Raw genomic sequence first — 24,657 nt, 5'->3', positions numbered from 1 at the left:
TTTGACATGTTCATGGAACATGCCATATCATACATTACAAGTAGATAAGCATTAGATAAATAAGAGCGTCAAAATGTGGGCATATGTACATCAGTGAGTGTTGTAGCACGATTACATAGATAAGCTTATATAAACAGCGTAACATCATAACAAAAACCTGAAAATACTGGCTTCTTTTTTAACTTCGCTGATTAAAATTGTCCAGACCAAAGTGCTTACAGAAAATAACGTAAAAACTGCACGACTAAATATAACGATAATCAGTACTGCTGATTCGGTTGGTACAGTCCATAGAAGCATGACACTTTCTTAATATTATAATTCTATATCAAACAACTTTATTATTCCACTGCAGCATGTAGTCACAAAGAGTGTACTGTAAGGCTATTGGAGTCTATAGATGACGGTGATAATAACGAAATAAATAGGTCGTGATATTATTAATACTCTTATTAGTGAGTCGTTAATTTTGTTAATCAGTGCAAGTTGTATAAAAACTTACTTCAATGTGTGCAACTACCTCCTTAAAACTTAGCTGAAACAGCAAGTATTAAAATATAATGGGAGGAAAGAAAAAAACAATGAAAAATTTAAAATTATTATCATATTTTGAGTCATGTTTCATTGCGATAAATTTAAGTTTTATAAATGAATACAGTCCCTGAATGTCTGCTTGCTATAGCCTTTTTGTTACAATACATATAGAATAAAAAATATAAGATCCAAATTGTTAAAAAATTTATTTCTAATCCAGCTCACTAAACCTGCATATAAAATTAGCGGTTTTCATCTTGATTTGTACCTAAAAAAATAATACAATGTATGTAGTGAGACCAAAGAAAAATATGACAATAATTGAATAGTATATGACAACACAAACAGCCCAACACTATGGATTTGTGCAGATGAGAGACAATTCTTAGCATACTTTTTTGTTCGTTACAATATTATATAGAGAGTTGTTTAATGTAAACAAGTTACTGAAATCTCACCAACTAATACAATGGGGAATTTTGTCATCCATGAAAAAACTTCCCTCGTCTGCACATTCCCTTACCCAAAAATTAAGGCCCACCATAATACAATTACAAGTAGTAGGTTTGACTATATAAATACTATAATTCATATATCATCTAATACCTAGATAATGCACAATTAGAGCAAACCAATAATCCATGCTTGTAAGGATTTGAATGTCGATAATTCATAGTTGAGTATAATATTTACTCTTATGTTATATACAACATAAGTGTTTCTTTATTTGTTCGATTTAAAAAATTTATTTCCACCATGCTTTAATATCTACTGTATTTTAAAAACAAGATTAAATACTATTTTTAACAAACTTCAAAAAGAAAGAGGTTTTCAATTTTGTTGTACTTTTTTATTTGTTTATTTGTGTTTGTAACAAACTCATAATTATGTCATTTATAAACCAATTTGAAAAATCCATGAATTGATGGATAAAAATTTTATCAAAGTCAATTCATTTATGAAATCGAAGTAACTGGTTTAGCCACAAATAGTCAGTTTTTTTTTTTTTTTGTGGAATACCACTTTAAATTAAGATTAATAAAAAAAAATTAAGTCCATTTAATAAAAAACAATTTCAAGATTAATAATAATAATATAAAACCTAATATATCCTGCATGCATATATCCTGGTTGCAAAAGGAACTGAGAAAAAACCTTCAAATATTCAATTACCAGCATTTTTATGACAAAAATATATAAAAGAATTGAGAATATCCTCCTTTGCGAAGTCACTTAAAAAAAGCCTTCTTCCTTGATATAAAATTCAAGCTTCACCAATACTTATCTATTTTACTATAACAAATCTATTTGAATTAAAATTGTTAATGTTTTCTATCTCTACAGTTAGATTGCTTATAAATATGAGAATTGAATTTTTCAATATTTATTTCATTTATAATCACTTGCAAATGTTGCATAATATGACCTTTAAAAAGCCTCATTTTATAACCTATTTATTTATATATTACAAAAAAGTTATATTTTAATAGCTAATATTTATCTAAGTTTTTATTAAATAGTGTTATGGTGTTTATTATAATAGAGTCAATGCATACCCACAAAATTTGAAAAATTCAATCAGTCTTGACCTACTATGTACTAGTGAAAAATTGCTGTTTATACATAAAATGAGATGTAATTTGAAATATTTTGTACAATAAAATTTTACAACACAGAATATTTAACCTACCATATTAATATGGTACTAACTTTTCACTAAAAAGCAAAAGAATTATTTAAAGGATTATTGTTTACTCCATAGATTTGTTCCTCAAGTTTTAACAACCATTTTACTTATAAACATAGAAGAATATATTTCAATACATGTTCACTAACTCTAATAACTACACATTTTACCAACATCCATAAATTTGGTATTGATATTTTTTTTACATAGTAAAAAATTTGAAAAAGTTGTAAAATATGTTATATGAAGTTGTGAACATGTTCAAATGAAATTTAGTCAGTATCTTTAACTACTTATACTAGTATGTTAGAATAATAAAGAAAATTATATCAATATTAAAAAATAATGCTTATAAGTAAAAGGTTAAAAGTCTGGTGTGAAACAGGATAGACCCCTTTGCACTACTACTTGGACATTGTCTGCAGTGGGCCTCCATAAAGTTGAATCTCACATGTTTGGTTGAGCGGGACTAGCAGGAGGTGGCTGAGCTTCTAAATTCTTTATCAGTTGTGCCAACCAGTGCTTTGTTGAATTGTCCTCTTGGAGGCATGCTGTAAATGTTGCATCTCGTAGCTGGTCTGGAAGACATTGTCTGAGTGCCTCACGAGCTCTGGGATTATCTGACAAGCGAAGGTAACAACGAACAACATGTTTAAGGAGACGAGCTGATGGATCCTTCGCTAGAGACAACACCATTTTTCCCAATATCATAGCCACATGCGAGAATCTATCGTAGGTTTGACAGATGTAACACAACCCACTGTCATCTAATAGAATCTTCTGCAGTATGAATGTGGCAACAGTCTTGGATAATTCGGAACCATTCTCCATAATGCGCAGGCACAGTGGTATGATTTCAGTTGTCAGTAAAAACGTTATTACTTCTTGCTCATCTGTTTTTACTAAAGCTCCAATTACACCTAAACTGGTTAGTCGTAAATATTCAAATGGACGAGTTTTAGATACAGTATGAAGAAAAGGATATAAAAACAAAGGAACATGTGCTTGAAGAAATGCAGATCTCGTCTCAGGATGAGAAGCAACGCATTGCATTAATGCTAAAGCATTGCAAACACGATTGCTTTGATGGGCTGTCAACGTCGGAGGTATCATAGCCACGTAAATATTAGTAATCTCCTGTAGTAAGGCGGCAATCGTACCGAAACTGTGCCATAACATAGGCGCTAAATCCGGCACAACCTCACGCTTCTTGCTCAGTTCGAGTAGAGCGTTTTCCCTTGTTTCTGGATTGCATAGCTCTAAGATCCATGTATAAATCTTTTCTCTGTCCACGACGGCTTGCATGTTCGCCGGGCTCTGTTGCGCACTCATAGTATTCATCGAATCTATTTTATTATCAAAATATAAATCGGCAGTTGGCTTTTGTTAATAAACACGTAGATTACGCGAGAGGTCATAAATATAGTATGTCAGATTATCACAATTCATTTTAATTACAGCACAAAGAAATGAAATGTACAACTTTTTATGATAAATTGATCGTTATTATGGTAGTAATTTATAATTAAAATAAAATTTATAAAGCATGGATTGACAAAAGTATTTTGATGGAAAGTAAATTGAAATAGAAAAGATAACGCCTACAGTACAATATTAACGTTGCTTTCTTCACTGACAGTAGAATAGGTAATCATTTTTCATAACAAATTGACATTTGACGTTGACAACAAGACAACAGAATAGAATCCTAGGAACACTAAAATCTTTGGCTAATTCTAAGTCTAAGAACAAGAAATTACATAGAAGGAATGATAAAATAAAAACTGTAAATCATATGGTTGCCTACTTTCTTTTTATGCGAATATAATTAATACAAAGAGGACGAAAAATACACCATCAGTGACAGGCAATTATTTGACATGTCAATTATTTGTCAATAACAAATTCTATATTACTAGATTATATATTGGATACGGTTTATATAGAAAATATGCAAACAGGTTGTATCTGAATTTAGTAGGGTTATACGGCCATATAACATTTTCTTTACACTAGCCTACTAGGAAATGACAAAAATAGCAACTGATGGCAAGTTATCTCAAAAGTAGGAGTCTTGTTGGGATTGGTCGTGAAGAATATCGCAACGCTCTTATTGGGGTTTACCTCGATGCGACACTTCCTAAACTAGTGGCCCAGCTGGTCTGCCGCCACCTGCAGTCTACGTCACTAAGTCATTGGCCGACCAGCAGTCCACATAGAGGGCTGTATCATCAGCAAATAATGCTAATTGCACTCGGGAGTATCGTGTCACATTATGGGCGAGAGAACGGCACCCTGGGAGACGCCGGCTCTGATCGGGTGCGTGCTGGAGCGCACGCCGTTGACGCGATAGCGATAGGTCCTATTCGATAAGAAGGCCCGTATGATGTGCACAAGCCTATCTGGCACTTCCATCTTGTGTAGCTTGTATATCGAACCGCTATGCCAGACTTTGTCCAAAGCCTTCACCACGTCGAAGAATAGGGCACCTGTGGCCCCGCGGGGCTTGTAGTGCCAGCCTTTGAGGACGTGCTCTACTATACGGTGCACTCGTTGAACAGCTGAGTGCCTGGATCTAAAGCCGAACTGCTCATCGATCGGAAATCTATCTCTTAAGCCTTAGGGTTCTATCCGAAATCTTTTTAGTGCCCGCAGTTACATTTCATTCACAGAAGAGTAATCACATTTTCGTCTCGTTTTTGTTATTACATTACTAGGATGTTAGTACGTAGAATGTTATACTAAGTCTATGGTGTAAATGCATAACTAAACACTTAGGTTAATACTAAAATATTTAGTTCTATATATTCCATTATAAATGTATTTCTGCATTTCTTTCTTTAAAACATTATTATTTCAGGCGTTAACTGTCCATTGCTAGACATAAGCCTTCCTCTTAAGGGAAATTTTGACAGTGGTTGCCACGATTGGCAGGCGGGTTGGCAACCGCAGTTATAGATATTTTAAGAGGGAAGCTACTGTTCATCTCTCGCCCTCTCTTAGTCTCTTCTTACGACGCCCACAGGAAAGGAAGAGAAAGCTCGTTTTATGCTGGGGTACACACGGCACATTTCTTTTTTATTTGGGTATTATTGTTTATGTTTTTGCTATGACTGTTATTAGTATACGCAAATAAGTATTTTTCTTTATTTTTTTCTAAATATATAGTCGGTACCATGTAAAACTTTGTGAAAAAACTAATGGTAAAATCCTCCAGGGGAGAGGCCTATGTTCAGTAGTAGATAGTTAAAGACTGATAAGATTATGAAATTTTTGAGTAAAAGTACCTACTCTTTCACACGTCCTAGTTACTCCAATCTTTGGGTCCACATAAAAAGAATTTTTAGAAGAAAATCAGGCAATTTAATTAATAATAAATCAAACTTCGATCATTATGATCCCAGACTATATACCAAACTATCAAATGTAGATGTGTAGATAGATTAATAAGAAAAAAATGGAAAGAGTCACAAATTGTTCCTATTCTTCCGGTTTTACGGTCTCGATGATCGAAACTCTGTCACGGAGTAGTTTATCGTTTGTTCTGTGGTGTCTTTGGTTGTGTTAGTGTGTTCCCAAGTGTACTTGTGTTAGTATGACATATAGGTATAGTTACCTACCTACTTATGATTTATACTTCTGAATTACTAATAGTTTAGAAAATTTTCATTGTTTTCCATTTTTCCTTCCAAAATAAGTAATTGATACGCTTTCAGCTTTTATTGTGACCCATTGTAATAATTATGTGCAGACTTTGTTGGTTTTACGGTTTTTAATAGAAAATATTTGAGACCATACTGTGGTGAGTTGATTATAGTTGGAAATGTAGTTATTACTCTTATACAGTTATGTTAGTTTTGTAATATATGCATTAAATAATAATGCTTATATTTTAAAAGTTAATTTTAAAAATGATTCATCCTTCATTTACGCCACGATCAATTAAGTAAACAACCGGGTCGGGAGTAGTTAAATTGGTATGATCTAGCTATTTACAACTTGTATATATATTTAGTGACCTATATTACACCTATAACATACGTATATCTACGTTAATATTTTTTTGCATTTAGGTATACTATGGGGTAGGTCCTGTATATGATCTGGCATCCAAATGGTTACCTTTCAGCATCAGCAATAATAACTGCACCCTTTTTTATAAATTTTTTACACACATCTCATCTATTCCAATAATTCACATTGATATTCAATACTCTTTTTAAAACATATATTATTTTAATGTTTACATATAATATATGACAGCATAAGTTTTATAAACTTACTTTGTTTATTGTTTCTAACAATTGTTTTGACTTTATCCAGAAGTCTACTTGGGGGGGGGGGGGGAGACATTTACTGCTTTGCATCACAGCATCTTGCCTCACATTGTGGGCTGTAACTTGCAGAATCTGCAAAAATTTTTGTGTTATTGTGGGTGCGGAGGTGAAGATAGCGGTGATAAGAGACAATGGTCCTGGCAAAGATTAGTAGCTGTATCCAGTGTAGTTATAGTCAATTGTGAAGGACCCTTGTCTTTGATGCTGCTGTTGTTTGAACTGTCCAAAACAGTCTGTAACACAAAGCACACAGTGAAATCATAATTTCTGTTGTGCTTGAATGCATACAGTATTCAGTACTTTTGAGATACAACCATATTGAGATTATTAGTTATTTCCTAAATTATCTTGATTTTGGTGTAACTTACAAGTTTCCTTATAAGGTTCATTATCTCCATACCATATCACCATAGTCTATGGTTTAATTGTTGTGATGTGCCTTAGTTGTTTGTTACCTGATTCTGAGTCAATTATAAACCAATTTTGATTTTTTTTTTATCTAAAATGATATACTTACTGTATGTATTGGTCCCATAGAAATTTTATCAAAATCGGTTCAGTAATTTTAATTTTTAAATAAAATTAAGATTATATAATTTCAAGCTAAATATAATAGAAATTGCTTATTTATGTTCACAATAATTTTTGCTAGTATGACCATATGGTCTGTAGTTTTAGAGTTTATTGCTGATTCTTCTCAGCAGATAACATTCCGAACCTAGTAATAGAAGAATGAAGATTTAAAAATACCTGTAAACAAATCTATTTAAATAAAGATTATTTTAATTTGATGTCCACAATATGAATGTAAATTTTATATTTTTTAGATAATGGAGGTGTCACATTCACTGACCCTCAATGAGGCTGCTCTTCAGCAGCTGCCTGATGACAAGAAGCCACATTTCATATTTGAATGGCTTAGATTTCTTGACAAGGTCCTGGTTGCTGCACATAAGGTAAATTATATTTAATTGAATGAATTAAAAATGATATAGGAAAACAATTACTATAAAAAAAAAGACTGTTTACTGCATCTGTTTGGTGTAAAAATATGTTGTCATTCATTTTTATCCTGAAGATGTCCTAAGAGGTGATTATGGCAACATGATCCATTAGGTGTGTGGAATGGGCTTCCCTCTAAAGACTTCCTCTTGCACTACAAAAATGAGCTCATAAATATTGAAATGACTGGCAACTTCTGTCATATTGTATAGATGATTGTAGATGTTCCCATTATGTGAATTGTTTGCTCTTTTTCTGCCCTAACAATAAGAAAAAAAAAAAAAACTAAAATATTGTAATAATATAAATACATCTTATATTCAATAATGATATTGTATTGTATATGCCTATGTTCTTAGCATAGAATAGGCTCCCCCTTCTTTTTTTATGAGTGTCATAAGAGGTGATTAAAGGAATTTAATGATAGAGAGATGGGCAGCAGTGTCCTTCTTAAAATTTCACCATATCCTCCAACTGCAGTTGCCAATCCGCCTGCCAAACATGACAATTACTTGCAAAATCCCCTAAGGGGGAGGCTTATTTATAGCAGTGGACATTTAAAGGCTGGTATGATAAATGATATTGTTTTAATACAATATCATTACTGGATATAAAATGTATATAAAATAGTATTAAGATTATTATGAAATGTTACACAGTCGGACATAAAGAGCTGCCAACAGAAGTTGGTGGCTCAACTGGTGAATCTTCTTCGAGAGTCTCTGGGTGCACCCGCTCGGCGGCTGCTGGCACGATGTCTAGCAACACTATTCTCAGTCGGCGATACTTTCCTCTTGTTTGACACTGTCAACAAGTGTAATGACATCATCAAAGTTAAGGATGATTCACCATCTTACCTACCAACGCGACTGTGAGTGGTTTATATTGTTGTTCTTAGAATATTACACGAAAATAAATTAATTTTATAAGTGAACCAATAACTTGATGACTTGTTTTGTAGCAAGAATGAATTATTTCTATGCCTCTGGCTACCCCATTAGGGATTACAGTCTTTTATTGTTATTACTCTTTTAACTATTATTTCTTTAATGTGAATATTTCTATATAATGCATTTTGTTCTGCATAACATTAATTCAATCATGACAAAACATGTTATGTCCATGGTACTGCTCATGTTTATAGGCGACGGTTACCACTTTCCATCAGGTGGGCCGTCAGCTTGTTTGCCATTCTAAGTTGTATAAAAAAAAAACACAATGAATGATGAGATGTTCCATATACATTATTCATTGACAAGTTTTAACAACTTTAATTGTAGGTTTTGCTACAATTAACCTTGTTTTTTTTTTATTTGTTTTAAGAACTAAACTACTGAAGTTAATTTAGATAAAATATTTATGGGAGTAATCTGTAAACATCTGTAAGTATCTAGTAATCTGTAAATATCCTTTCAAATAAAAAAAAATATATATCCAAATTGATTTACAACTGAGTTATGAGGTAACAAATATAAAAAAATGCAGCTTAATTAAGAATCTCTTTTTAAAGTCAGTTGAAAATAGAGACAAACTGGGATTTTTTTTTATACTAAGAATGGCAAACAAGCTGACGGTCCACCTGATGGAAAGTGGTAACCGTCGCCTATAGACATGAGCAGTTCCATGGACATAACAGAGTATACTGTTTCGCCCATGATACCCCCCATGCGTTGCCATTCCTGAGGACTCAGGTGTTATTCCTCTGTACCCTGTAAATTCACGCTATATCCTACCCTTCAAACCGAAACACAGCCATGCAAACACAACTGCATCACGGTTGAAACACGAATGGGACAGAGGTACCCAAGCAATCGACTTTTGTACAAAGTCTCCCTCTGGTGAGGGAATCCTCATTTAAGCCAAATAAATAAAGAAAGACATGCTTTTTGTACTAATTTTTATTCTATTTAATTGTTTATGAGTAGTAGTATAGTAATAGAGCCAATATATATGTTTTCAGAGCTGCGATTTGTTGTCTCGGTAGTATGTACGAGAAACTCGGTAGAATGATGGGTAGATCGTATGAGGAGACAGTGACCACGCTGGTTAGATCTCTAAAGAGTGCCGAGTCACAAACTAGATTGGAGATCATGAACACGCTTGAAAAGGTATGACAGTTTGTTGTTCTTTATGTCAGAAAAAACGAAGTTGTAAATAGTTTTTTTTTTATATATATGTAATAATTGATTTGTCATTAGAATTTTTTTTATAAGTGTACCATATAGACACTTTTTAAAAAAATATTAAAAAAATTTTATGCCGTAGAAATTTATATAATACGCATAGAATAGGCCACCCCTTCCTTTCCCGTGGATGTCGTAAGACTAAGGGATGGTAACGGACGAGCAGCAGTGTCTCTCTTAAAATATCTCTAAAAGCCTAACTGCGGTTGCCAATCCGCCTGCCAAGCGTGGCAACTACTGGCAAAACTCCTCTTATGGGGAAGGTTTTAGTCCAGCAGTGTAGAGCTGAAATAAATAAAAAAAAAAATTAAAATGGTATGTGGATTATAATATATATAATGATAAGTGTGAAAATAGGTTCTTTTTTTTTTTAATTTCGAGTTAAGCAATAATATGGGAAATTTATTTTTATATCATTCTAGATTGTGAGGTTGTGTACTAATTTCTAGGATCTTTTTAATAACTTGACCTTCTAGTTACGTGCTGAATTCATTATGACTCGTGTAACATGCTTCGGTGAGCATATATTACATTGGTGTTAATTTACTTTGCCAACTTGTTTGACTGAGAATTATAAAACTGTACGAGTATGTATGTATTTATATGTGGCAAAAGTGAAATTACTGGCATTCTTTTAAGGATGTATTTTACTAGGAACTAAACTAAATTATTTTTTTGTGTGCCGTAAATCTGTGTAATATCTGTATCGTATTGAGTTTTTTTTTTTATACGATATAGAATGGCAAACAAGCTGACGGCCCACCTGATGGAAAGTGGTAACCGTCGCTTATAGACATGAGCAGTACCATGGACATAACAGAGTATACTGTTTCGCCCATGATACCCCCCATGCGTTGCCATTCCTGAGGATTCAGGTGTTATTCCTCTGTACCCTGTAAATTCACGCTATATCCTACCCTTCAAACTGAAACACAGCCATGCAAACACCATTGCTTCACGGTAGAAACACGAATAGGACAGGTACCCAAACAATCGACTTTTGTACAAAGTGACGTATGTATCGTTTGCTCGCAATACTGCAAAAGTGTAATATTCAGGGATGGTTAATGTACAGCAATATCTATATATTTCAGTTACGATATCTATATATACTGGTCCAACAGCGAATATCTTAAATGTCTGTTATCAAATATTTAATGTTGAAATGAAGAATCCAATATAAAAATTAATATAGATATCCAACCAGTAGGTGCAATGGAATGGGTAATTGGGTATACGCTGGCGAGGTACCAGTGAGGGATGATAGGTGAGAATGAAAAGGCAGGTTAGTTAGCTCATCGTGATGAATACACCTGGAATTCAGTACGATAGTTTTCAGGGGGGGCCGTGTAGAGGTTGACCTGACAGGATATATTGCTAGCAATGGGACTGGTAGCAATATTAGCCATGTATAGTAATATAATGTAGCACTTGTAAGTATTGGGTTGACTGGAAGAGATCTCTGTCAGAGAGAAGTCTACCCTTGCTCACAATATTTATGAATGCATTAACAATGTAATTAACAAGTGCAATAAAGAATATATGTTGCAGTCAAATTTCTTAATCAGTCAAAATTACTATTAACTAGCAAAATCAGTCAAAAGTACTATTGACCGTATGCTTTAGTCAATATTTTTGATTAAGATAACAGTTAAAACAACTTTTGCCCAATGGAGCTGGTTAAAAATACTTTTGTCTAAGTGATTCCGTCAAAAGTAGTTTCGACTGGTTGTATCAGTCAAAATTCTTAAAAAGTTCTATGTTCGTATGTTGTCTTTGTATTGATTATAATGCTAAAATGTTCGTAATAAACGATTTCACATTTAATAATTATCTTTTTCGAGTTAATAATACTTTTGACTGATGCTTTACTACAGTTTTACCAGAGGGAGACTTTGTACAAAAGTCGATTGCTTGGGTACCTCTGTCATATTCTTGTTTCAACCGTAAAGCAGTTGTGTTTGCATGGCTGTGTTTCGGTTTGAAGGGTGGGATATGGCGTGAATTTACTGGGTACAAAGGAATAACACCTGAGTCTTCAGGAATGGCAACGCATGGGGGGTATCATGGGCGAAACAGTATACTCTGTTACGTCCATGGTACTGCTCATGTCTATAGGCGACGGTTTCCACTTTCCATCAAATGGACCGTCTGCTTGTTTGCCATTACTAAATTGTATAAAAAAAAAAGTTAAAACTACTATCATTTCTTAGTCTGTCAAAGGTATTTTTAACCAATAATTTCCAGTCAAAACCGCTTTACCAACCTGTTCATTCAAAAGTGGTTTTGACTGGTAAAGAGTTTAGAGTGAATGGTGAGTGGTGTGTGATGCGTGTGATGCGTGTGACGCGTGTGATGCGTGTGACGCGCAGATCTGCGTGGGCATGGGGTCGGCGGCGGGCGGCGCGCTGCGCGAGGTGTGGCGCGCGGCGCGCGGCGCGCTGGCGGCGGAGCGCGCGGGCGGCGCGCGGGCGGCGGCGGCGCGCGCGCTGCGCCGCCTGCTGCCGCTGCTGCGCCTGCAGACCGCCGACGTGGACGCGCTCGCCGCCGCCTGCCTGCGCGCCGCGCACCCCAGCCACTACACGCTGCGGTACGTGAACATACCACCTCACACACAAACTAGTGCGACAAAACATGCTTGGAAATCAATCAACAATCAATATTGTAATTGTGGCCATTTCTATCGAGCACGTGTTATGAGCGATTGCAAAATGAGAATCGATGCTATTGTATATCCTATATATATGGTTGAAGTCACCCGCGACGGTGGTTGGTAAATATGTATGAAATAATATGAAATTACTCTAACAACCTTCTTAAACCACTATCGAAGGAAGGGAGTAATATATATTTCTCAAACATGCTTGGAAATGTGAGCATTATTTTGACAATCTTCTTCGAGATAAATCAAAATTGCCGTACTGGCTAAGATACATACGGGCAGCGGCCGAAAAAGTTGTATGAAAATCCATATCTGTCGTGTTTTGCGGCCAGATAAATTACTATGTAAACTCATATCTGTCCTGTAATTAAAAATTTATTTTACACAATTTTACTTTTTAAATTGAACATGAATTTAAAAAGTAAAATTGTGTTTTTGATTTTTGCGCATTGTTTGAGAAAAGTACTATACAAGCCTTGGCCACAACTAGGCATTGATGGACTCACGTATGTGTGCCTCGGCTACACCTCGGCCCACATTTGTACGTTCGTCCATCAATGCCTCAGTTGCTGGCCGCTGCAGTAATGTACTTTATTATACATAAAATTGAGATGAATATAAAGTACTTACTATATATACTACATACTATTGCTCACACCATTCCTCTGAAAACTTTAAAGTTTTAAACGACGACTCATTTTACTTGGAAAAAGTTAATTTCAAATTAGTAATCCATATCTAGTATATTTTTTTTATGCAACTTAAAAAAATGGCATGCAAGCGTTAGCTTGTGTGGGCTGTTAAGCCCACCTGATGGGTAATGGTAACCGTCACCTATAAACATGAGCAATATTATGGATATAATAGAGTATACTGTTTCATCCATAATACCTCCCATGCATTACCATTTTTGAGGACTCAGGTGTTATTTTTTTTTATACCAAAGGTGACAATCGAGCACACAGCCCACCTGATGATAAGTGGTTATCATAGCCTATAAATACTTTCAATACCAGGAGTATTACGCACGCGTTGCTGACCCTGAAGAAATCTCTTTATCCCCCTTTTGAAGAATGCCCATGCTGTAGTCTCTTAGGAAAACCTTGGCAAGAATCTCATTCCATAACCTGATTATTTCTCTGTACCCTGTAAATTTACTGCCATATCCCATCCTTGAAACCGAAACAACCATGGAAACACAACTGCTTCACAGTAGAAATACGAATGGAACAAAGGTACCCAAGCAAACGACTGTTGTACAAAGTCTCCCTCTGGTATATTGATCGAATGTTCATTATTTACAGTTGTGCCATAGCTGAACTTCTTGGAGCTCTAATAGCGACTACTCAGGCTGGTGAAATGACAAATCTTAATCCTAAATTAAAAGTTGGCATCCAATCAGGTAATTTAAAAATATAATAAAATTTTAAGAAATTCATAAATAGAATTTTTAGACAAGCTATAATTTTCACATTCTTTTTTTTAAATTTTTTCTTTTAGTACAACAAAATAAGAAAGATCCGCCAAAAAACATTGTATCTTTGGACGAAGCTTTGAACTTGCTAATGGGTGCATTTCTGAGAGGTGGCACATCTTTCCTAAAGGGAGAAATAATAAAATCCGGCTCTGGAGTCAATAGGGAAGTCCGTGTTTGTGTCACGCAAGTAAGTTTTACTTTATTTTTCCTATTCCTTTATTTTACTTTTCAATTGATTTTAGAAAAAAAATGTCAACTTTCAATTCCTTTCTATATGTATGCTATGTTTTTGCAAATATTGGGATCACATGGCGAATTGGTGTTAATCCTAGGCATTGGAAATGTAATCACAGGTACGTATTATTGTTTCAGGCTTATGTAGTGTTCGTGCAAAACATGGGCGGTGTATGGTTAGAGCGTAATATGACCACGTTCCTGACACACGTGCTGGACCTAGTGGCCAACCCGAAGGCGGCCAGTTCGCACGTCGACGCTGTGTACTCCAGGTAATAATAAAATTTTTTAATAACATTTAATACTTTTGTATCATATCGTAATCATATCACCAGCTAATTGTCCACTGCTAAACATGTGCCTACCCCTATTAGGAAGTTTTACTAGTAGTTGCCGTGCTTGGCAAGCGGATTGGTAACTGCCGTTAGGTTTCGGTGATGTTTAAAGAGCTATGCTGCTGCCCATCTCTCGACCATTAAGTTCCCTTAGTCGTCTCTTACGATTCACATGGGAAAGGAAGAGTTGGCTCATTCTATGCTTTTACAAGTCTCATACAATTGCCTGATACTTAAATTACAATATTCAAGTGTTATGAGAAATAAGGGAAATAACATCCGGGAATCACATACTAGATGTTTCGGGAGAATTACCCAGACCCAAGCTAATTCAAGTTCGTTTCCTGAATTCGTTCGAACGGGAATCGAACCCTGGGACCCCATTTGTGCAAAGTAATTAATGCTCATGATTGTGCCACAGTGCTCGTCAGTGACGACTTAAATTTTAATACTATATTTTGAATTAACTTTACTCTCCTATAAGATAATAAACATATAGAGTAGGAGAATTCGTGTATGTACATTTTAAAATCGAAATAATTCGAAACCTTTAATTCTAACCTAGAAAATGCATAAACTACATACTACGCAATACACTGGGCAAGATGCTGGGCGAGAAAGCGCAAGCGTCCGCCTGCCGTGAGATCATACAGATTGTTATCAAGCAAATGAACAGTATAGACTTCAATCCAGAGAATGCCAAAGATTGTAATCAGGTGAGCGTATTATATAGGTTAAGTAAAGTTTATTTTGTTGAATGACTAACAAAATTTTCACAGGATCTTCATCGCGATCTCAACAATCCCTTGATCAAGCAGTTCACGAAAGAAGCATTTCGATGTTACTTCGCTGCTGTTGAGTTCCACCCGAATCCGCTTATTATAAAAGCGGATAATTATACCCCCAAGGGGGAAGTCATTTCTGACGTCATTGCCCGTGTTATTTATTTATTTAACTCTTTATTGCACCATAAATAAAAATCCCCTTGGACCCCGAAGATCCAATAACTTTGGCTAATAAAATTGTCATGCTTGAGTATCAATTTTAGACGTCATTTACATAGCTTTTTCAGCATCATGTTGATGTATACTGTAGCATTGTACATTTGCAGGAGACGTTATTTAGCCAGCACCTGCTGGTGTGTGCGTTGACGGAGGCGGGCGAGCTGGCGCTGCAGCTGGGCACTGCGCTGCACCACCTCGTAGCAGACACTTCACTCAATATGCTGCAAGCCATATGTGCTGTCAGTATGATTTTTTATTATTAATTAAATGCATATTTTAGTTCGCTATTTTTATTTTGGTCAAAAATATTGCTACGTACGCTACACTGTAGATCATACTGCGTACAGTATGACCTACATCTTAGATTTTATAGACGAGTACAACATACAACCATGAAAAAGGAAGCCACAGATCACATTGCTCTGTTTACAACTTGGAATATAGACAAACTGTAGTCGTCTGTAGACATGAACGACACTGTGGATCGCTAGATGTATCGCTCACGCGTTGTTATTATTCAATGTAATTTTACTGCGATTTTATTTGCGATCTTTCAAACCGAAATACAATCATACATGAATAGCTGCTTGGTGGTAGAACAAGTGTGAGGCAGGTGCGTCACGTAGTGATTGTAGTAGTAACGCGGGATGTGTCCGTGTGTCGGTGTGCGCGCAGGTGCTGGAGCACCCGTGCGCGGCGGCGCGGCTGGCGGCGGCGCGCTGCGTGCGCTGCGTGTGCGAGGCGCTGCCCGCGCGCGCCGCGCCGCTGCTCGACTCCTGCCTCGACGCGCTCGACGCGCCGCGCGCCTCGCCGCACCGCGTCGCGGGTACGCACGCGCCGCACGCGCCGCACGCGCCACACGCGCCACGCGCCACACGCGCCACACCCACTACACGCACGCAACACACGCGCGCACCACACGCACGCACACACGCCACACGGTACACACCACACGGCACACGGCACACGCCACACGCCACACGGCACACGCCACACGCCACATACCACATACCACATGCACAAACGCACACGCCACATGCACACACGCACACACGCACACGCACGCACACGCCACATGCACACACCACACACTATACGCCACACTGCACCCATCAATGTCCTCTTAACAATTTTTTTATACACTTAGAATGGCAAACAAGCTACCGATCCACTTGATGGAAAGTGGTAACCGTAGCCTATAGACATAAGCAGTACCATGGACGTAACAGAGTATACTGTTTCGCCCACGATACGCCATGCGTTATCATTCCTGAGGACTCGGGTGTTATTCCTTTGTACTTTGTAAATTCACTGCCATATCCCACCCTTCAAACCGAAACACAGCCATGAAAACACAACTGCTTCACGGTACAAACACGAATGGGACAGAGGTACACAAGCAAATGACTTTTGCACAAAGTCTCTCTAGTCATATTATTGTGTGTTAGATAGAAAAAACAAAAGTCAACTATCTCTTTACTTATGATTCTTCATAGTTTTTCATATACCGACTATTTGATTTATATATTGACAGGATATTCGGCTGCGCTGGCTGGCATCTTGGGTGCGGTGCGGCAGTCTCCGCTCGGCGTGCCGCACGGCCGCGGCAAGGTGGTGTTCAACGCGGCCGAGCAGCTGCTACGCTCCGCTGGCCAGAGCAGTCGACTGACCGCCGCGCGCACTAACGCTGGCTGGTTGCTCGTCGGTGCTATCTGCACGCTTGGTACACATTTCTATGTTTAAACAAAAAAGTTACATCTTTAGTTATTATTATTGTTACTGTAAACCTATGAAAATGTTATAAAATGTTAAATGTTATACTAGACAAAGAAAAAATACCTAAAATCCAGATAAATATCTGGCTCGAAGGACCAATTTACATTGTGAATCATAAATTTCAGGTGTTCCGGTAGTTCGAGGTTTATTGCCGCGAATGTTATTACTCTGGAGAAATAGTTTCCCAAGATCGGCCAAGGAATTGGAATCGGAAAAAGCTAGGGGAGACGCGTTCACTTGGCAGGTGATTATTTTGTTAATATCAACTTTAATTGCATTTAACAAAAAAAATGTAAGTGCTTTTTTTTCAATAATTTTTATTCATTTCTTAACAGGTGACGTTAGAAGGACGTGCCGGTGCTTTGTCAGCGTTGCATAGTTTGTTAATACATTGTCCATCGCTTGTTAACAATGATGATACTGCTAAACGGCTTACACAACCCATCGATGGAGCTATTGCTGTGCTCACCAAGTGAGTATTTATAAAATTATTTTAATATAATTAAGAGAATAAATTATCGATGATTATAACAGGGAGAGATGGACTTAATTTTCTTTTAAGTTTACGGCTTTCAAGTCATAATTCTCGCCTTGAATATCGTACAATATACTGCCATATTTATGGCATTCCTTAATGTGAATGATTTCCAATAATTTAAATTACTTATATTTACATTATATAACTTCATTTTATTTTGTAAACAAACGTACGTATTAGTGTTTCTTTAAAAATAGATACCGCATAATCTACATATTCAGTTGAAACCCGTAATACATTGCTATTAATAAATGTTACTGTTATTATTATTGTTGAAAGACAGGTTTTTTAAGCAGAAAAACCTGTGACCTTTCCATGATCTTTTGTGCTCGCCATTTTTTAAAGTTCACTGCTAATTACTATCAATGATAGGGATATTAAGATTTTTGATGCTTTTTATATCCTCAGGATATAAAGTGTTTTTTCTATAGGAGGAAATATCGTTTATGTATGAGTGGGTTACAGCCACATATTAAGTGCCGCGATGTTTCGTCCTCATTGTGACGAAATCTTCAAACACTTAGTTGGGCCATTTGCTTGTTTAGTTTGCAGTGTTCAGTGAGGGCCCTTGTTAATACACACATATATAATACTAAATGTTACTGTTACTGTAGTGTTAAAAATATAAAACTATAAAAACAAAACAAAAAAAAAAAAAAAAACTAATAAAACTATACTAACATATAAAACCTGTGTATATACCAGCTTGGGCTCAGTAGTCCGCAATTACGGCGGCGCACTGAAAGCACCATCCGCGCTGCTGCGGCTGCGACTGTACCAGGCTTGTGGGGCACTGTACCAGGCGTGCGCTGCGCCCGCGCCGTTACTTCGCCTGCTGGCCGCCGAGCTGGCCGGCTCTGCAGACCCCAACGGCGCCACTGTGGCCACTGGTACGTGCACTATGCTTGTAGCGAGCATGCGTCGGGTTGTATCAGATGCCTGGCGGTTTGTAACAGACGTCTGGTGGGTTGTAACAGGCGTGCAGCGCGTTGTACCAGGCATATTTTTTTTTTTATGCAACTTAGAACTATACTGTTTCACCCATGATACCCCCCATGCGTTGCCATTCCTAAGGACTCAGGTGTTATTCCTCTGTACCCAGTAAATTCACGCCATATCCCACCCTTCAAACCGAAACACAGTCATGCAAACACAACTGCTTCACGGTTGAAACACGAATGGGACAGAGGTACCCAAGCAATCGACTTTTGTACAAAGTCTCCCTCCCTCCCTATACCGCGCTGTACGAGATGTAGTGCGTAGTCACACTTTGATTACAGCATTCTGTGTTTGATGTATTTATACAGTTGTTATTACACTGTTTACTATCTTGGTTTACATGATAGGTACTATGTTTTATATTATTATAATGTTGTATTTGGTTAATTATGTTATAATAACGTCAAGAGGCAATGGCATATTTGAGTTCCTAACATTTCCATTTACGCAGTATTTTGATTACGGCTTGGGTGATTTGTCTTGTTAATTTATAATATAACTATCTATGAAAAAAAAAGGAAAAATTGCAAGTCGTTTAACAGGGCTTAATATTATCATTTGTCAGATTTAGTTTTTTGATTTTCGAAATTAGAACAGGCATTTGGAAAGAGGACATTTAAAATTAGAACTGTGTAAGTTTCATAAGTGTATAATAAGTTCTCTGCTTTTCATTGTATTTCTTTGTCGAAATATTTGAATAAAGTACTGTATAAATCATTACAGGAATGCTCAGAAGTGCCATGCATCCACGTGATACTATACTGCTGGGTGAAGAAGGTTGGATTTACGATACAGATCAAGCTGATATTGAAGAACAGGTAAATTATAACGATTTTAGGCGGCATAATAATGCCTCGCCAATTTGGGCACAGCCATCCTTTTCTCGAAGATTTACGGCTGTTTTGAACCCTCTGTAACTTCATTGGGGATAAAGCAATACATTTTGTCTCACAAAAAAAAGCAATTGTAAAAAAACCGGTTATTTTGAATTATACATCAAACTATTGAATTGATTTTGATGAAATTTCTACAGGACCTATCTGAAATTTAACATATTTTTCAAATAAAAAAAAGAATCTTTCAAATAAATTTACAAATGTAGTAGTTCTGCGGTAACTAAGATAAAGAAACATATTACTTATTTGACAACTGTTTTTAAAGGCGTTTCTTATAATAAAAAAAAGAAAAATGTATTAAAACATTTAATATTCACCTTGTATTTGTACGAGTCTAAAAAGAGGTCCCGACAGATTACGGATGAGGTAGAGTGATGAGCTCGGCCGAGCCCGTGTGTCGCGGCCCCCGGTAAGCCGTTGGTTGTCGGCAGCTGGTGTCGCCGCTGAGCGCCAGCGGGTCGGGCGCGCTGGAACACGACCCGTGCTTCGTGTTCCGCGCGGCGGCGGCGGCGGCCGCGCAGCCGCTCGGCGTCGCCGTCATCGACGCCTCCGTCGCGCTCTTCCCGCTCATCTTCTCGCGCGCCGCCAACAAGCACAGGTCGCGCGCTCTATGCTCGCTGTTGTTCACCAGCCGGCATACACAGACACACACCGTCACTGTATGCCGCCAGTCGCCGCCTCCGGAGTAGAAATCGGGGTAGTGGGGTACACCCACACATCATCCCGCGGGCGAGAGATGATCATCTTGTTGTTATTGACCGTTGAGGTCGATACTAGTGACACAAATATGTATTTGTACTAAAAATTTTCATCGCTTGTCTCATTAAAAAAAATAAAGGAAGTGTTACCAGAAATAAGTTTCGAAATTAATTGAACTTGATAGAAAAATATGAAGTGTAAATCATATTTTGTCTTCTCGTTATTAACTTGTTGATGTTATTAAATGTTGATACAACTAATTGATGGTTCCGCGACTTCGCCCGCATGTTTCGGTATATAAAGTTTCTTATATGCTAAGTTAAGATATATCCTAGCCAAGTATCAAATTTCATTTAAATCCCTTCAACACAGATTGGCAACTCATTAGCAACTTCTCTGGTATCGTTAGTATCCATAGTCTGCGTTGATCACTTGCTATCTAGTGACTCGCATAGTCGTTTGTCTCCCTTTCATATAAAAAAATCAGCCATGTATACGAGATTGAATGACAAGCTTTCAAATTTCTTTAGAAACTTTCTCATTTATAATATTAGTAGGATTAAATTAAATATACTATACAGAGTCATAACAAGAGTAACTGTTTACTTATTTCTCTCTTCTTTTACTCTTAATTTATTCTCCAAATAATGTTATTAGTTAAGTCTTTTTTACCTTTTACTTCTTACATCGATTCTTTTATTCTGTCACTGGTTTCGAAGTGTTGTTAACTACCGAGAGAAAATATAGATTAAAATAATTTCTACAGACAACAAATGCTGGAGCACTTTGTGGAGTGCATCAAGATGTCGAAAGGTCCGCGGCAGGAGGCGATACAGATAAACGTATACACTGCACTGCTGCTCGCGCTGCGGACCCTCGCCGAGATGAAGAGCTCCCTCGGGCAGGACGCGGTCAAGAATATTGCTACAGAACTTATTATCGTTAGTATATTATGCAATATAAAATTCTCATTCTCTCTCTCTCTTTCTTTCTTTTTTCTCTCTCTCATTCCTTCATTCCCTGTGCGTGTTTCCCTCTTATTGTGGCACTCAGATGGAGTATAAGATAACATAGAATATTAAATCGATGATCACTAGGACAAATCTAGATGCTGTGACTTCATCTTCATGACATGATTTACATGTTTGGACAATGTACGCTTAGAAGTCACATCTGGTACGGTTTTTAACAAAACATAGACTTAACCTGTTTAATTTAACAAAGACACTTGAATGTGTTTTATTTAATGTCAATGTCCTACTGGAAACTAGTAGTGTATACAGGTTATAAATGTGTGATTCCTCACACCTGTATACAGAATAAAAAAAAAGTTATGTTACAATATAATAGGTATGTTAAGCTTATTATTTAAGTTTATTTATTGTCATTTAATTACTCTGCTTATTCTGTATTATACAGTATTTGTTTAATAGGAGATACATTAAAGGTTCACTGTGTAGAATGACAGGCAAATGTAATGTTATTTTAAATACACTATCGAGACTTAATGCGACGCGAATACAAGTAAATAGTACCTATCTATATATATTTATTGCCGACGGTTCAATGTGGATTGCGCCACGTCGTGGTCACGGCAGGACTAAAGTGAACGGCATCTTCTGGTAGCCCACTCCGGTCTTTACGTACTCTCATATTATCACTATTATTGTCTAGATCCATTCTATACACCGCACTCACTTTGTCCCGATAGTGTATTTAAAATATGTGTTAACAACGCAAAAGTAAAAAAAAAAAAACTTCCTTCTTTTAGAAGTCGGTCAACAAATGTAATGGTACGTAAAAAAGAAGACATGAATCTGTCTATACTTGTTACAGAGTGGTCTATCAGCGAACAGCAACACGGTCCGCGCTGCAGCTGCTTCTTGCGCGGGCAGACTTTGCGGTTGTATCACCGAAGCAGAGAATCAAGCACTGAGCGATCGCGTGATTGCTTTAGCCCGGTCGTCCGCGAGTCGGCCAACCCGCGCGGCTGCTGCAGCCGCTGTGGGTGCTGTACAGCGGGCGCGGGGTGCGGCGTCGAGCGCTGCAGCGCTGCCTGTGTTGCGAGCGCTTGCGCAGGATACTACCTCTGTAGAACTGCAGGTTAATTAAATTGCTGATTTTAGTGCATTTTAATAATATTCTCTTGTTTTAAATAAACATGTAATTTAAGATAAGTTGTTATATGCTTGAAATACTCATAAATAATTATTATTGTAGTTAATTTATATTGTCAGTTTGTTAAATCTGAAAAAAATGTCTTTTAGAAAAGATAGACATTTTTTATTTTAATAATATGTTTATTTTTAAAAAATATGCACCATATAAATAATAAAGAATATATTTAAATTAAAATAAATTTAGTTTACAGTGAAAAAAATTGCGTAGAGTTTACCATTCAATATGGCGGTCACCGCAATATGGTGGAATCATTTTTTTTTATATTTTATTTAATAAAATCTAATTTTAATAATTTTCTTTACAAATATTATCACCAGGTGTGGTCTATCCACGCGTTGTCAGTGCTAGCGGACGCGTCAGGGCCAATGTTCCGCGGCCACGTAGAGTCCACGCTTAATTTGGCTTTGAAGTTATTGTTCAGCGCTCCACCCTACCAGGAGGACTTGCATAGGAGCATCGGACGACTTCTGTCCGCGTTGATTACAGTTGTCGGCCCAGAATTGCAAGGTAATGTTAGTTTTTGTATTATATTTAAGAAAATTGAGGCTTTTGTTTAAAAAAGTACTTATTATCAATGTAAAATTATTCCTCTTATTCATAAAAATGTCAAACCTCTCATTAACCTAATTTGTTCTGTTCTTTTCGCGGTAAAAGTTTCAATTTGAAAAAAAAAAAATACAAAAATGTAATAGCTAAAATAGGTCTGTAGGAGGTTTTAGTTTCTATGAATAATTGATTGTTAAATTTCATTCAAATATGTTCAACAATTTACGATTAATATTAAATATCAAGATTTTTTGCAACCATCAACATTTATAAGTTACACTGTAGAATGGTAGATGTACTAGTATCGACACTAGATAGCGCTGTGTATATGGTCGTAGTAGGATTGTATACGAGTGCGTGTGTGTGCGTGTGTGTGGCAGTGTGCGCGGTGAGCCGGTTCGTGTGCGCGAGCGCGGCGCTGCTGGAGAGCGGCGCGGGCGGCGGCGGCGGCGGCGCGCGCGCCGAGGCCATCGGCTGCCTGCAGCAGCTGCAGATGTTCGCGCCGCGCCACATCAACCTGCACACGCTCGTGCCGCAGCTCTGCGTTAGTACCACGCTCTTGGCTATATATATATTATTTTTACACAGTTCCAATTTCAAATGCTCTCTTTCCAACTGCCTGTTCCAATTTTGAAAATCAAAAAGTAAATCTAACAAATGATAAGTTACAGGATACTCTGTAATAACCAAAAGTTGCCATTAATTGCTAGGACTAAGTTGTGAAGCCTCTGTACCCTGTAATTTCATTGCTATACTGCTCACCCTTTAAACTGAATTTAATGAAGCTTAACAACAGAATTTCGAGTTTAATTGAGTTATCCATACAGACTACTTTTGTTTGGCTCATCGTGATAAAACCAAGAAAGAGATGCGATATCCACAAGTACCCACAAGGAGGTCAATCTAACAGGATATTACAATTTATTATAGATTGACTTATTCTTTATTTATTTATTCTTTATTTATTTATTCTTTATTGCACAATAAAATTTTGTACAAATGGCGAGCTTAATGCCATATGGCATTCTCTACTAGCTAACCATTAGGTAAAAACAGAAAGCGTATGAAGGGCAGATGTGGTGAAAAATATGTGACAATTATAGTAACACAGTAAGGCAACACACAATATAAATGTAATATACACATAAGAAATGCACATATAATACATAAACATTACTTTTAATATATATGGATAAACTAATACATATAAAATACATACATACATATGTCTAGGGATTGTTATTCAACGATATATGTGTTCAACGATTCCTCTCCCTCGCTGGATACTTATGTGTATGTATGTGTGGTGTGTTGTGGTAGCGCGAGCTATCGAGTCCCGAATTAGCAGTTCGTCGCGCGGCGCTGTGCTGCTTGCGGCAGCTGTCGCAGAAGGAGGCCGGCGACGTGTGCCGCCACGCGCTGCTGGCGCGCGACCACCTGCCCGCGCGGCCCTACATAGGTACCGCCTTATCTTGTATGAGGACGCATGAGTATGTATGGCCTGTGTGCTGCTGTCTGGGTGGTAACATACGTATGGCAAATATGTATACTGGAAATACAATGAGAT

The 24,657-nt window shown here is 37.0% G+C and overlaps 2 protein-coding genes across 3 annotated transcripts in view; one reads left to right on the top strand and one right to left on the bottom strand.

Moving 5' to 3' along the window:
• Nucleotides 1–582: 582 nt before the first annotated feature.
• LOC113520392 (CCR4-NOT transcription complex subunit 9) lies at nucleotides 583–3,875 on the bottom strand. Its single transcript, XM_026905717.3, has 2 exons — nucleotides 2,673–3,875; nucleotides 583–802 (listed from the first exon to the last, which is right to left on the bottom strand). The coding sequence occupies exons 1-2, from the start codon at nucleotides 3,560–3,562 to the stop codon at nucleotides 787–789; spliced, it is 906 nt and encodes a 301-aa protein (XP_026761518.1). The 5' UTR covers nucleotides 3,563–3,875; the 3' UTR covers nucleotides 583–786.
• Nucleotides 3,876–5,776: 1,901 nt separating this feature from the next.
• LOC113520267 (HEAT repeat-containing protein 5B) overlaps nucleotides 5,777–24,657 on the top strand; it is a 39,130-nt gene continuing 20,249 nt past the window's right edge. Inside the window, exons 1-22 of one of the 2 annotated variants that reach the window (XM_052898199.1) lie at nucleotides 5,777–6,023; nucleotides 7,386–7,514; nucleotides 8,220–8,431; nucleotides 9,521–9,668; nucleotides 12,116–12,333; nucleotides 13,710–13,807; nucleotides 13,906–14,069; nucleotides 14,255–14,388; nucleotides 15,017–15,167; nucleotides 15,563–15,694; nucleotides 16,131–16,281; nucleotides 16,990–17,178; nucleotides 17,357–17,475; nucleotides 17,567–17,703; nucleotides 18,475–18,659; nucleotides 19,492–19,586; nucleotides 20,096–20,262; nucleotides 21,130–21,304; nucleotides 22,200–22,466; nucleotides 22,862–23,051; nucleotides 23,471–23,634; nucleotides 24,411–24,549. In XM_052898199.1, the coding sequence (XP_052754159.1) occupies nucleotides 7,389–7,514; nucleotides 8,220–8,431; nucleotides 9,521–9,668; nucleotides 12,116–12,333; nucleotides 13,710–13,807; nucleotides 13,906–14,069; nucleotides 14,255–14,388; nucleotides 15,017–15,167; nucleotides 15,563–15,694; nucleotides 16,131–16,281; nucleotides 16,990–17,178; nucleotides 17,357–17,475; nucleotides 17,567–17,703; nucleotides 18,475–18,659; nucleotides 19,492–19,586; nucleotides 20,096–20,262; nucleotides 21,130–21,304; nucleotides 22,200–22,466; nucleotides 22,862–23,051; nucleotides 23,471–23,634; nucleotides 24,411–24,549 (3,361 nt within the window). In that variant the 5' untranslated portion in view covers nucleotides 5,777–6,023; nucleotides 7,386–7,388. The remainder of the gene's footprint in view (nucleotides 6,024–7,385; nucleotides 7,515–8,219; nucleotides 8,432–9,520; nucleotides 9,669–12,115; nucleotides 12,334–13,709; nucleotides 13,808–13,905; nucleotides 14,070–14,254; nucleotides 14,389–15,016; nucleotides 15,168–15,562; nucleotides 15,695–16,130; nucleotides 16,282–16,989; nucleotides 17,179–17,356; nucleotides 17,476–17,566; nucleotides 17,704–18,474; nucleotides 18,660–19,491; nucleotides 19,587–20,095; nucleotides 20,263–21,129; nucleotides 21,305–22,199; nucleotides 22,467–22,861; nucleotides 23,052–23,470; nucleotides 23,635–24,410; nucleotides 24,550–24,657) is intronic. The other variant, XM_052898200.1, reaches the window with a different exon arrangement.

This window comes from Galleria mellonella, unplaced genomic scaffold (genome assembly GCF_026898425.1).
Source record: "Galleria mellonella isolate WM207_F2 unplaced genomic scaffold, CSIRO_AGI_GalMel_v1 utg40, whole genome shotgun sequence".
Taxonomy (NCBI): domain Eukaryota; kingdom Metazoa; phylum Arthropoda; class Insecta; order Lepidoptera; family Pyralidae; genus Galleria; species Galleria mellonella.
Note: the sequence above shows the minus strand (reverse complement) of the source record. Positions and strands in the feature narration are given on the sequence as shown.